At 39.3% G+C, this 13,781-nt stretch overlaps 1 protein-coding gene across 1 annotated transcript; it reads right to left on the bottom strand.

The window, feature by feature from the left end:
- Positions 1–392: 392 nt before the first annotated feature.
- On the bottom strand, positions 393–8,237 carry LOC137296552 (uncharacterized). Its single transcript, XM_067828358.1, has 6 exons — positions 8,228–8,237; positions 7,374–7,619; positions 4,457–4,677; positions 3,112–3,275; positions 1,521–1,699; positions 393–813 (listed from the first exon to the last, which is right to left on the bottom strand). Exons 1-6 carry the CDS (start codon positions 8,235–8,237, stop codon positions 770–772), a joined length of 864 nt encoding a protein of 287 aa, XP_067684459.1. The 3' UTR covers positions 393–769.
- Between the last annotated feature and the right edge of the window lie 5,544 nt (positions 8,238–13,781).

Genomic DNA, 13,781 nt, shown 5'->3' with positions numbered 1-13,781 from the left:
CAATGTAGAGGCGAGCATATACATACAGTCCTTGACAACAATTGCCAGGCAAAGAACCAACAATGGGCAGAGAAACAGTAGCAGTTACTTACTCAGTTGAATGGATGACACACAACTAGGGGTGAAGTGTGTACGTGGGGGGAACCAAGAACAGTCAAAAGCACCATACATGGTTCTTTATGGAAGTGACAAAGGAACAGGGTGGCTGACAAGACAACTGACGCTTGGCTACATAGTTTTTGGTTTTAGAAATATTGTTGGATTGTTGACCTGAATTAGACACTATAACGCTAACAATATGCAAAACGGTATTGTTTATTTTCTCCAACGGTATTGTTTATACATTTAGTTCAACAAGGCTTTAAAAATACAATGGCAGCTGTATAAGAAACGTTAAGATGTGTGATGGAGTGTCAGCTGGACAACATAAGCAGATGGAACACGCGAACAAGGTGAATGATTTAATACGATTAGCATGTCCAAAGGTCATTACAACATCGTAGTCATAATCGTACATAAACACACACAAGTTCGAGGGAAGAGGTAAAGTTTTGTTGAAATTTTCAGTTTACTATGGCTGCCATGCAAGAAGATGATTTGCGAGCTTTATGACGGAACTCCATTATAGGCAATGCTTCAAAAACACTCATCTGTACTGACATGTGATACAGACTAAAGCATTGTCCTATGTATGTAAACATTGCTTGTCAGTTTGATGGCGTTTACCATGGCAACAGTGGTTTGTCAAGGTGGTTGTTAATGTGGACGTCTACAACTTCACCATGATCGCCATCACGTCGACAACGACAGGGTCTGAAACAAAATGAAAGTGATAAAATTAACTTATGAATCGCAAATCCATATTACAGATGTTTAATGTATAATTACACATTGTTCACAGACAGTCGCAAGTCAAATTATACCTGACGGTGCGTTCTCACGGTGCAACCTGTAACAAGAACTTATGCAACTGTCCTTCCCATCTATCTTTTACCTGTGTCTAGGCATGCTTTACAACCTTGGTTTAACAGTTCATGCTTGACCAAAATTCTATCTTTTCTTCTGCAGCATCACACTGGGCCAGGGAATCGAAACTGGCCTTGAACGTGGCGAGCAATCACGGTTACGACAAATCCAAGATCACCTTTTCTGAACGTACACTTTCACTCAGAAGCTGGGAAACAGCTGAACCGAAACACGAATCCATACAGACAAAATTCTAGTAACAATTACAGCTGTCTTTGTTCCTAAGGTTTACCCTGTTCTAGCGACTCTTTGTTTAGACAATCCGCTAATCAACTCCACTTTTCAAAGTATAAACGTCCGTTTGCTCGGCATTGGTTCAAATTAACCGGAAGTTATTGTACAATGCGGTTACAAAAGGTCAAAGGGTCTACCAGTTATAGTTCGACATAACAGTAGTTCGGTATTCTCACTCACACTCATATTTCCTTACAACCAAGCTGGTATTTTGCTGTGTTAAACAAAACAACCCCAACAAAACAAACAAACAAACTCACTGCCGTAGGTCCAGTTTGTTCTTGTTCCTGTGCGTGTAGTCAGGATGTAAGGGAAGCTGGAAGTGCCGTTCTCCCATGGACATCCATCACCTCCAGTTTGGTCCACCACCATCAACCAGCCCTGGTCGTTGGGACAGCCGCCATACACGTCGTTAATGACGAAATGCCGAGTTCGATATCTACAAACAAGATGCTTCCACGTGTTAGTATATTTATATATAAACACGTTTGTAGATTTCAGCGCTATTATGTTTTCCATTGCCTTTCAACAACAGTGACAAAACACTTCAATATCCACATCGAGAAAGACAACTTTTGTGGACATCGAAGTGACTCTATTTTCATCTTCATATAGCAGACGAGGCAATTTCCACAATAACGTGAAATTACCGTTGTGCGACTCTAAGTACATTTACAGTAGAAACTATTTATTTTTTTAACAACACGAATCCTTTGGAAAGTGTTTGTCTGCAGCTAATAACTCATTCTTAACATGCTGCCAGAACGTCGCATGATGTTGTGTCCATTTGTGCAAGCGCCAGAGGTCTTACCATGTTAGTAAGTTAGTGAGTCACAACGGTTAAGGCTTCCAAACTCGACAGCCAAGGCAGACAGCAAATAAACCATCACCAATCAGCAACAAAATTTACTATCCAACTAATCCAGTTTGACAAGTCAATCAAGAATCAGGACTTGATGAAGACATTTGGAAGTCATTTACATTCACGGCCACTAATCTGTACTCAACCAACACCAAGGGTACCACATGCCATCGGTATAAGAAGAAATAATTAGGCTATAAACACTATTTACGCAAATACTAATCAGATTTGACTGGAAACATGATATACTTTTTCATTTTGTAAATATTTTCTCAAAACTGCCATGTGTGATGTTTACTAATATTCATGATTCATATGAAATTTTAAAATGTTTCCCAAATCCTGATCAAGGATACTGCAGCGTATATCGTATCACAGTATATTGTTACTGATAAGATTTTGGAGAGGCCAGTTATGCGCTTATTGCAATATTTAATGTGTTATCTGGAAGCACTTAAAACAGCATGGACCTTTGCAGCATACAATGTAGTCTGGCAATTTTTGGAAACAATATATCCAACAGTGTGCTGCTCTCAGACTTGTGAGGATCCGGGTTAGAAAGTTTTTTTTAATAACCCACGCGTTTGTTACATGATTCCCATCTACTTAAGGTACACTTTCCCTTTGTGCATCAGTTACACCCGTTTCAACGATCACTATCACTTAAAAGTAGCTTGATAACGATGTAGGAATATACAGCAAAACGTCGTTCTGAAATACTTGCGTTGGAAATGTAAATTTTAAATTAGTAGGTAATATTTCTGAAAGGGATATTAAGTAAAGTCAAAGGAAAGCATACACCAATATCTGATGGTAGATATAATTGAAGCAAACAAGAAATGGTTATTCGATGGTTATGTTATTTACCATAGGTTTGTAGTGCCTTTATACAAATTTTGTAATTTTTACGTCAATGCATGCCATATTTTCCTCAATAATTCATATCCTGTGTACAGTACATAACTTAAAATGTTGAAATTGTTTATTACCCTTCAATGCCAAAGATGTTGTAGGTTGTATTTGGTGCTGTCAAATCGTTCCACGAGGATGCTATCACGTGATTGTAATGAAACCAGGAAGTGAAGCTGCATCCGTTGCAATCAAACGTTACGTTGCCAACCATGTCGCCATCTTTGTAGAGACCCAGTAAAACCTGAGATAGAATTTTGTCAGAATGAAATCATGTTTATATGATTCTGGATACAAAACCGTTTTTGGAGTGAGTGAGTGAGTGAGGAGACTCTAGAAATGGGTTCGAATCCAGATCTTTGACGTGACGAGTAAACGCCTGAACCACCTGGTTATCCAACAACCCCTCCGGTGATTGGAAATTTCGTGAAACATCATTCTCTGTAAGGCTTTTCCTAAATGATCCGAGATGTCTTAATTATCTTGTGCTATTAACAGTATCTGTTAGTGTGTTGGTAGGTAAGTCCGCAGTGTTATTGATGCGGACTAAAAGTTCACTCACTCACTAGTAGGTAAGATACAGTCGACGGAGTGGGATTAAAGTATCACTGGATTATCTGAGATTATAACTATAGATGTGAACAAGTTAAACAAATGTACCCGATGTTTACTCTGGACTGTTCTTTATATTTGATGATTTGATCTTTACGTTCAAACAAACAGAGCACGTGCAAATGAATAATTTATCAATAATAAGAACAAATACGTATTCTGTTGTCATGGCAAAACAAACTCTCATCTCCTAGGCCCATAGATATACACATGGGTATGTAGAGGTGTATACACATAAGACATATATATTTTTTATGATTACACAGCGAAAATTACTTTTCCTTACTAACCATGGCAGCATATGTATATCACTTGTGAAACAACGATCTTGCAATCCACACATGACCATACTACCTGTGAAATACCGACCATACAATCCACACTTGACTATACTACCTGTGCAATACCGACCATACAATCCACACATGACTATACTACCTGTGCAATACCGACCATACAATCCACACATGACTATACTACCTGTGAAATACCGACCATACAACCCACACTTGACTATAGTACCTGTGAAAGAACGACCACACAATCCACATTTGACTATAGTACTTCTGAAATAACGATCATACAATCCACACTTGAATATATTACAAGTGAAACTACGGTCATACAATCCACACTTGAACATATCACCCATGGTAAAACAATCATGCAATACACTTTTGAATATATTAAAAATAACATCTGTGAAACTAAGATCATGCAATCCACACACATCTCACATGTGAAACTACGATCATGAACTCCACACGTACCTCATCTGTGACATTACGACAATGCAATCAACACACATCTCACCTGTGAAACGCCCCAGTGATCCCACGTCTCCAAATGTCTGGTTCTGTAGTGACGGTCACACGGAATTGAACCGTTGAGCGACAAGCAGCCCGCGGGGACGTTGTTGACGATGGTGTACTGGTCGTCGCGACGAGTGGAGTTCATGTATTCTTCAAGAGCTGGTTGGTTGATGCCAGCAGTTGCTCTGAATACGACAGTCCACTCTCCAAACTTTGGAGCACCTGGAACATAACCAAGTTATTGCATGCCATGCTAACATTGATGTGATTGTGGGGCGAGAGACACATTTAAGAGCTTGAATTCACACCTTGTCATTCGCCATTACCAGAGCAGGCTGTGCTGGTAAACACTCTTTCTTTGTGTTCCTCTTCTGCAGTGACCCAGTTATATGTACCTCGTTTACCATATCGTTATCTATAACCAGTTTGAATCTTTTTTTTAAAAAAATTATTTACCCCACATAGGAACTCTCGAATACTCGATACAGTAGTTACAAGAAGTACTACATCGTCCGCGTGGTTCCTACAACTTAGTTATATCAGTAGCCTTACAGTTAAACAGTTATACATTCGAGAGTAAAACTGTCACATGTTTGATGCAGGAAATCTGCTTAATGCATGCTGGAGTAAAACCACGTCACACGTTACATCATACACCCTAAAGTGAAATTCCAAGATGTATCCTGCAGTAAAGCAATGTCATACATTATGCCAGGCACCATGAAGTGAAATTCCAAGATGTATCCTGCAGTAAAGCCATGTCATACATTATGCCAGGCACCATGAAGTGAAATTCCAAGACGTATCCTGCAGTAAAGCCATGCCATGCATTATGTCATGCACCTTACAGTACTGTTCCATGAAATATCCTTCAGTAAAACGAAGTCATAAATTATGTCATACATCATACTGTAGATCACATATCTTTCAGTAAAACTCTCAGAAAATTTTGCCAGTAAGGGGACGTCTTACACTCTTCAGCAAAAGGACGTCAGATCCTGTGTGTTGCACATAGATTATTTACTCTTTAGGAATCCTGAATGATGAATACTTCTCATAGTAAATCTATGGCATATCTCCTTCAGATCAGCTATCTCACGAAACATCAAGTTTCCTGCACCATAGTAACTCTATCAATGGCAATTTCAAATCTCAATCCAAAGCCGATTGCTGGATTCCCAAAGCAACATGTGTTCAAGAATCACAAACAATTACCAGATGATACCAGACGTTCTTGAAGTCAAACATAATTTTTTGTTATTCGGCTTTAGTGGAAATCTAGCAACTGATTGTCTAGATCTTGTACTTTGCCACCGCGGCTTCCACAGAATGAAAGTCGGACAACTGATTGTCTAGATCCACGTCATACGATGACACCCTACACGCATGCTTCACGCATCGAAGAAGGAAAAGTCCCCGACGCCCAAATGAAAAAAGGTGCCCAAACATAAATCTGAATTTGTGTTACACCAGTTATCAGCTTCTAGATCTGTAGCAAAATCATGAGCCTGCCCATGCACAGAATGTAGCTCATGAAGTGAACTAATTGTAATTTTCCCTATTATCTAAACGGAAATTCATAGTTTTTCTGTTGTTGTTGGCGGTGGTGGTGGTTTTTACTTTTTAAATTCAGGTAAATCTTAGAAGAGGAGAAATGCGTTTGCTAGAGGTATGTTAACTTTGCAGTCATGATTTATCATGCAAACAATGTTCAAGAGAAGGTACAACAGGTCGAGTAAAGTTGTGCGAATGATCGCCAGTTGCGAGGATATGATCGAACAACATGTAAAAGGAAACCAAGCGTTGTTTTGGCTGCAACTGAACAACAAACAAGAGCAGCAAGCGGACTCTTCTAGACAGGTTTTTTATTAAACAGTTCTCTTCCCTCGTTGAGTACATGAGCGGGACCCACTCCATCATTGTAGAAGCTGTGGATGGGACAGTTTGTTCATACATGACTGGGTCTTCCATTCTGAATAAGTGAGTGTGTTAATATTTCACGTCACATCGGTAATATTTCAGCCATATCGTGACGGGACCATTTAACACTGAAATGGAATATATGTATATCATAAAAACCTGTCGTCAAAGGACAGTAAAACAACTCGAATATCAAAGTTACAATTTAAAACGAGTGTGGAAAGGTGAAACCAATATCACTATTTGGACAAGACGATATAAAATACGAGCTATATACCATCTCTTCCATTCTGAGAGAGGCGAGAGAGCGTATCGAGGCGTTTACAATTGCCTTAAATCATATTTTCTTGTTATCTGTATTTTTATATCTACTTTGAAATACCAATATCCTGCGAGATTCCAACACGAGTATGCAATGAAGAGTTTAAAGCGGACACCTTCAAGCTGTCAACACTTACACAGTTTCGTGACTGAACTGATACAAATTCCAGGGTTCTTTATGTATTGCCGCTTCCGCTTATTCATCCATTGTCTACACCTTTTTATTCTAAAAGTACAAGTACTTTTAAACCTAAATTAATGCTGTATGGTAATTTACCAACTTCACATACAGATTATTACTTCTGCCCGTGTCGGTTGCAAGTTAACATATGACTTTCATTTTGGAAATCGATGTGTCAACGTTCAGAGGTGAAAACAACTGTTAGAAAAAAAATTCTAGATACGTCAGTTACCTAACCACGATAGTTCGTCTTCCGCCAAGCGCACACACGCACCACCATCACAGCCCCTCCCTCAGACAAAAATAACTCAAAGAAAAACGCTCACAATCATTAAGAATATCCGCCACTATACGCAATTGCCTTGTATTTACGAATCACCATCAAGTCATCACAGTTCCAGTTGTTTGCAAACATATCAAATAGTGGCACCTGACACAAACACATCAGATGGAACTCTGAAATGGTTAGGACTTCACTGTATTCACAAACACCTACCATTCTGCGGTTCCAGGATAACCCAGTCGGTCACGTTCCCCTCCACGGTGGCGTTGTTGTTCAGAACGCTGGCGTCATGGAGCTGGCACACGCCCGTGACGGTGTTGAAGTTGATGACAACACAAGCAGCATTGCAGCGACAGTGACCGCTACATTTTGCCACTGTGCAGTAGTTGTCAGATGGCTGACAGGGAATAGACTCCAACATCCCGCTTAGAATATGATAGCCAAAGTACCTGTCAAATACTTCAACATTGGTACGTATAGTATCAATACTGATCCAAATGAGAAAAAGTAAGTAATGCGTTCTACACATTCCGAAAATATGTACCTTGTTGATTATACAGTCCTAGCTGCCCTGTATCGCCGCACCCTCCTCGTCCAGATGAGAACTTCACACAGACCAATCAGTCACAAGCTGTTGGCACACGATTTTCGTTTATGTGATCAATACTCAGTAATGATCTTGTCTTTTTTAGTTCGTTAAATTACTTGAGAAACATGATATGATCGAACATCGTTTACACTCATTTGTTTGAACAGCACAACATCCATTAATGATACCTTGCATCGCTTCGCTTCAGTGTATATACTCGTGTAATTAAGCGTCATATATATACTAACAACAAAAAAATAAAGCTACATGCATTTTCAGTGTACTCTCTTTATCAATCTCGATAGCAATTTTGCGGTATATTAGTGGAAGGGTAAATACATAACCTTCCCTGACTGTTTCATTGATTAACATTGACAACATCATCCGAACATAACCACCCTCAGGAATAACATATAAAAATATGTGGAATGAATGTGCTCCACTCTCCACACTTGAACCCTGATCGGTGTAAACCTACCTGTAACCATTACTCTGATACAACAGACGGGTGCTGACTCAATTTTTATGGATGATAATGCCCGAGAAAGAGCTGTTAATGATGTTGCATAGATCAATAACATCAGAGAATATAGACTGACATGCAAAACCATCTGATCTTAATCGGATTGAACATGCCTGGGACATTATCGGAAGTCGTGTTTACGGTCTCCATGTTCACCCTCAGACGCTGGATGACCTTGAACAGGCGTTACATCGAGAATTGCAAAACACAACAGTACGTTTAAGGCTCATTTGGTCAATGCAAAGACGTGAGAGTCTTGCATTTGTGCTCATGGTGGTCACCGAACACTGCTTCACTGTCCAAAACTGAAGTGAACCGTACTGTTAACATTTTGCTCCATCAATGCAACATATTTTGCACTGCGTTTTCACGGGTACATGCTTTTGATGATTTGTAAGTCCATTATTGCTCAATATAATTTCATTTTGTTAATCGTTTGTACACATTTCACCATTCTCTTGCATCATTCCATGATTTTTCAATTTCAATAAATAAAAATGTAATGAGACTCGTGTTGCTTGACTTTTTGTGAGGAGTATAATCTGGAAATTAATTACGCACCCAGGTATCAGGTACAAACACAGTCAAATAAATTTAGTTGCTGGTGTTGTTACGAAAGCAACTGCAGTGTACCCATGTAATGGATTGTGTCAGAAAGAGCTCAATACCCTCACAGCCATAAAATCCATATTTCCCATGTTTATGTATGTTATGACTGTGGGGATAGTAGACATGTTTTACATGCCCTTGCATAGTCTGTGGCTGCTTGTGTTGACTTCATTACTACCAACTGAATGCAAAGCCGCCAGACCCAACCATCCTGAAAAGATGCTTCAGGGACACGCTGTATTCGAGAAGGTTGCGTTTCCGTCTCTCCTAGAATTGATTTACTTGAAATATTCATTAGGCTCCGAATTGTATTTCAGTATTACTTGGTTTCACACAACTTGGCAATAACGTGCAGCAAATCAGTATTTCAAGCCCATCAGTTCGAGGGTAGATGAAAACTGTAATTATGACATTCGACTGTAGGTTAATCGCCCTGTACGTGAATACATTCCTCAACCTTGTAGTCGCTGCGTGTTATCTTACACATCAGCTGATCAATATTGTTATGGTAATATTCACTCTGGATGACATTACCAATAATAATTGAAACTGAATAGCAAGAAAGGATTCTTTAAAATATGTGTTACTTAACTCACAATGTTGATTAACAGTCATTTAGGGTATGTTGTGTACGTTTGAGGATCTACAAGGACTTTAAAATTTTACTGAGACCTTAAACGCTGTAAAGCTCTTCTTGGAGAAAGGGCCATGTACCTTTCCTTGAAGTCTTCCTGGAGAGATTTCAGATTTCAAACATTATCATGACTCTTTGAACAAAGGATCCAGATACAGCTGTAGGAACACATTAGTGACATAAGCCAGTCGATTAAGGGATAATGTTTGCCCTAAGATTGTCATAAGATTGCCATAAGATTGCCATAAGGGGTTGTGGTGTAAAAAGTCTGAAACTCCAGTTACCCTGAACTTAATCATAGCGCACAAAGCAAAAACTGCATTTGTCACAAATATTGTTCTTACTGTATGTTTTAATGTACTATGGTAGGATAGGAATAGTTCACAATCTCAGGAAGAGATTTGGCAGTCAGTTTGTTGAACAGCTTCAAGTAAAAATAAAGATCAGATCTAACAAGTAGTCATAAATGGTACAAGTAACTATTTGACAGACGCAGCCTTGAGATAATTCAGTATTGGTATTGAGACATTTAATGCTAACGATGGAATAACAGATCGACGGGGGCGAATGAGTGATTTGAGGGGTGAACTTCTCAATATACTCTTTAATGCTCCGCAGTGTCAAGGTACTCAAGTATGTTCTCTGTCATAGCCGTGGGGTGGGGGGGGGTGGGGGTGGGGGGTGGGGGGGGGGTAGCGCTTTCTCAACACGCGCGCTCGTAATCCATGGAAGAGGGATAACTCTACGATCACTCGTCAGAAACCAGCCACTCGTCCACCTTACCGTTGACCATGGGGTCTTACGGTATTTCTGCCTCCTGCATTACTTCCCAGCAGATCTTACACCAGGGAACTGTGGAAGTGTTAACCAATACAGAGAAAACACCCAATCACCATTTATGAATTACATTACGAGTTGATATTATATACTTTGGTTTTTGCCAATAAGGAAATACGGTATGGAGGTATCACAGTGTATGTCAGCATCTGTAATATGGAACTTGATTCCAGGTCCAAGTCGTGGTACAAGCTTGGGTATATTTTGGAACAATCTCTGTAAGGGGATGATTGACACAACTGAAAGGTAGATTTGATGGGTTTGAAGGTACAGTAACTTATGCGGGAGGGATCATATCAAACGACGCTGTTTAATGGAACGTTAGAAAACCATCAAGAATGACACCCCATGCACGTGTGTACGGCTACTGCACGAGCAATCCATGTGTTTAGGGTTCGTGATAAAGTGGCGGTGCATTCATATGATATCTGTCTTTGAAAGGTTTATTAACACTTATACTTCATATCCAAATTGAAATTGCAAGTTCCCTTAACTTTTTTAAGAGTATGAATATCCCTAGTTCTCGTCGAATACTATTAGGAGGCATTGCCAAGGAAAATATAGTGAGAGAGAGATTCCTTTTTAATTGCAGATTATCAACCGAAGATCAAACATTTCATATAAGTGTAAATACAGGAAAGGGGGCAAAGGTACAAAATTGATATACATGTATATACAATTATTTTAATCAAGATAATTACCTAAAGCTACAGTTTACATAAGAATATACATTTACATGTATACAGTTAATTTCTTCAAGAAACTTCAAAGAATGGACACCCACCATTAGAGATCAGCAGAGGTCAATCAGTGTAGCATTGTAGCGGGTGTCGTCGTATTCGGCAAATGTATAAAATAAATTATAAAATAATTGTTTCCAATGTCTCTTGATCTATTTTATCATTTTCACCTCCAGATAGAAAAGAGAGAATATCGAGTTCACCCTGTGATTCAATGGCAACATAGTTTTCCACTTCAAGAATGTGAATCATAAATGAAAAAGAAATCGTTTCTCTCAGTGTGAAGTTGTTCGCAATGTGCGAGTGTATGAAAATCTTAATCATACGTATATTTGTTACACAGGTTCCATTCTTTAGACATTTTGCCACGTGATGAGATTTCAGGACATATTTATTTGGAGGGCATGTTTATAACATATATAGATGTAAGTATGCTAATTGCCAGAGAATGTGATACTTTTACTTGCAATGGACCCGTGCATATAGCGTCATGCTTGTAGTAATTGAGGTTTGCTTAATCTATCTGTATTCTTTGTAGCTATGTACAGATGTACTTACAAAGTTTCGCCATTCGTACTTTGGGGGAATACACCCCTTTAAAATATGTTTCCATGTGTACATATGTGTACACATGTATGCAATACTGATAGTAGATCATCACAGATTGAAGGGTTTTTTGTAGATGTGGTCATTGCTGCACAAAATATGTTTTTTGCAAAATTATTACAAGATATTTTGCATAGAATGAGTTTACATTTGTCGATATAACCAGTAAGCGTCCACAATCCCAAATTTGCAATAGTAGAGTCTGTGGGTGATCTTTTATCAAGCAAAATGTAGTTGTGTAAGTTCAAGTGCATCGGATTGATGACCTCTAATGTTAGGTAATATTTCACACCCATAGAGACTTGTATCATTCTCAGCCAGATTTTGACACATATGAAGGGGTGGAATTGGGAGTGATAAAGTCCCACTGATCTTAGGGAATGTATACTCTGTCTTGCTTTCAGACAATATCTGCCAGTTGTTGTTTTTGTTGAGAGATTGTCAGTTAGGAGAGCACCTCCATATGTAGTTGATTCAAAATGGAGGGGTGGGCGTATCACCAAGGCGGTATTGAAGTTGGGTTGTAGGTCAGACGCCATTTAGGCATGTGATGAAACGAAGTCTACTCGTAACTGTAAAATTTTAGGTGATGCACTAACAAGGGTGGTATCGTCAGCAAGTAAGACTGCAGGAACATGCATACCGCATACACAAATACCACAAATGGCTTCTCTGAAAGATGTGATATGGTCATTTATAAAAATATGGAAGAACAAAGCTGAAATAACCAGACCAGACTCGTGAGCGTCCGGGTTAGAATAGGCCTTCAGCAGCCCATGCTTGTCATAATAGGCGACTATGTTTGTCGCAAGAGGCGACTAACGGGATCGGGTGGTCAGACTCACTGACTTGGCTGACAAATGTCATCGGTTCCCAGTTGTGCAGATCGATGCTCATGCTGTTGATCACTGGATTGTCTGGTCCAGACTCGATTATTTACAGACTGCAGCCATATAGCTGAAATATTGCTGAGTGCGGCGTAAAATTAAACTCACTCACCCACTTTTTTTACCAACACCTTGCTTGACACAATATGTGTCTGATCTCTCACCGTGGTAACAAACAAAGGATTCGCTGTTAGTATAGCAGTTCCATGTAATTCATAAAATAATCCGCAGTACCAGATTCTGTCAAAGGCTTTTTCGTTGTCAAGAGAAAACAGCAGAGTCTCTATGCATATAAAAGTGAATACTTTCCATGAGTGTGAATACAGACATAATTGAAATTTATCGGGAAAATCTGGCCTTGATTTTGCTAACTTAAGTGCGATTCTTTTCGGAAGTAGTTTTTCAAAAAGCCGAGACAAGACGTTAAGGTGATACCTGTGAAGTTCCGTGGGTCACTTTTGTCTTTTTCGCCCTTAGATATTGGTATAACCATACCGAGTCTATATTCCTTTGGGACATACTGAGAGATAGTGATAGCACTGAATAGTCTGCATAGGTGAGAGATGATAAAGTCACCTGCAAAGATGATGTGTTCATTTGTTGTTCTGTCAGGACATTTGTTATTATTCAGAAATGCAATGACATCTTTCACCTCACTGAAAGAGAATTCCTTTCCCAGAACTTCGACATAGTCGTGATGGGAGGTTTTCATATCAATAACCCGTTTAGATATATGATCTTTAAAGTCAGAATCAAATTCCTCTGACTCATGTGGTTGAGCTAAATCTGAGAGGTATTTCCCCAAAATTCTACAGATGTCACGTGGCGTTGATCCAGTATTTTTTCCACATTTAAGAACAGGGACATTCGTAATCGTTGCTCTCTGTCTTCCAACAGTTTTATACAAGAAGTTTACATCCATTCCGGCTGAAACTTTCTGTTTTCTGATTTCTGTCAGCTTTTCCTCTTTATAGGTCGAGCGTGGTTGAAATGTTGAATTGGATCACGAGGTTTATGATTTTCTTTGTTTACCACTGTGCGGCGTAGCGCATGCTGCAGTGAGCATTATCTGACCCGGCTCATTTCCCAACTAGTTTTATCCACCGTCATGACATGGAGATTTTATGTACGCTTCACGACATTAATCACCACTTACGAATTTCACTCACGGGAATTCGATGATGATGATGATGATG

The sequence above is a fragment of the Haliotis asinina genome, chromosome 9, assembly GCF_037392515.1.
Source record: "Haliotis asinina isolate JCU_RB_2024 chromosome 9, JCU_Hal_asi_v2, whole genome shotgun sequence".
Lineage (NCBI taxonomy): Eukaryota > Metazoa > Mollusca > Gastropoda > Lepetellida > Haliotidae > Haliotis > Haliotis asinina.
This window is presented reverse-complemented; position numbering and strand designations above follow the sequence as displayed.

Coding starts and splice junctions, on each gene's coding strand:
- LOC137296552 (XM_067828358.1), bottom strand. Junction 1,700..3,111: donor AACATCTTTGGCATTGAAGG/GTAATAAACAAT, acceptor TCTTGTTTGTAG/ATATCGAACTCGGCATTTCG. Junction 814..1,520: donor AACAAACTGGACCTACGGCA/GTGAGTTTGTTT, acceptor ATTTTGTTTCAG/ACCCTGTCGTTGTCGACGTG.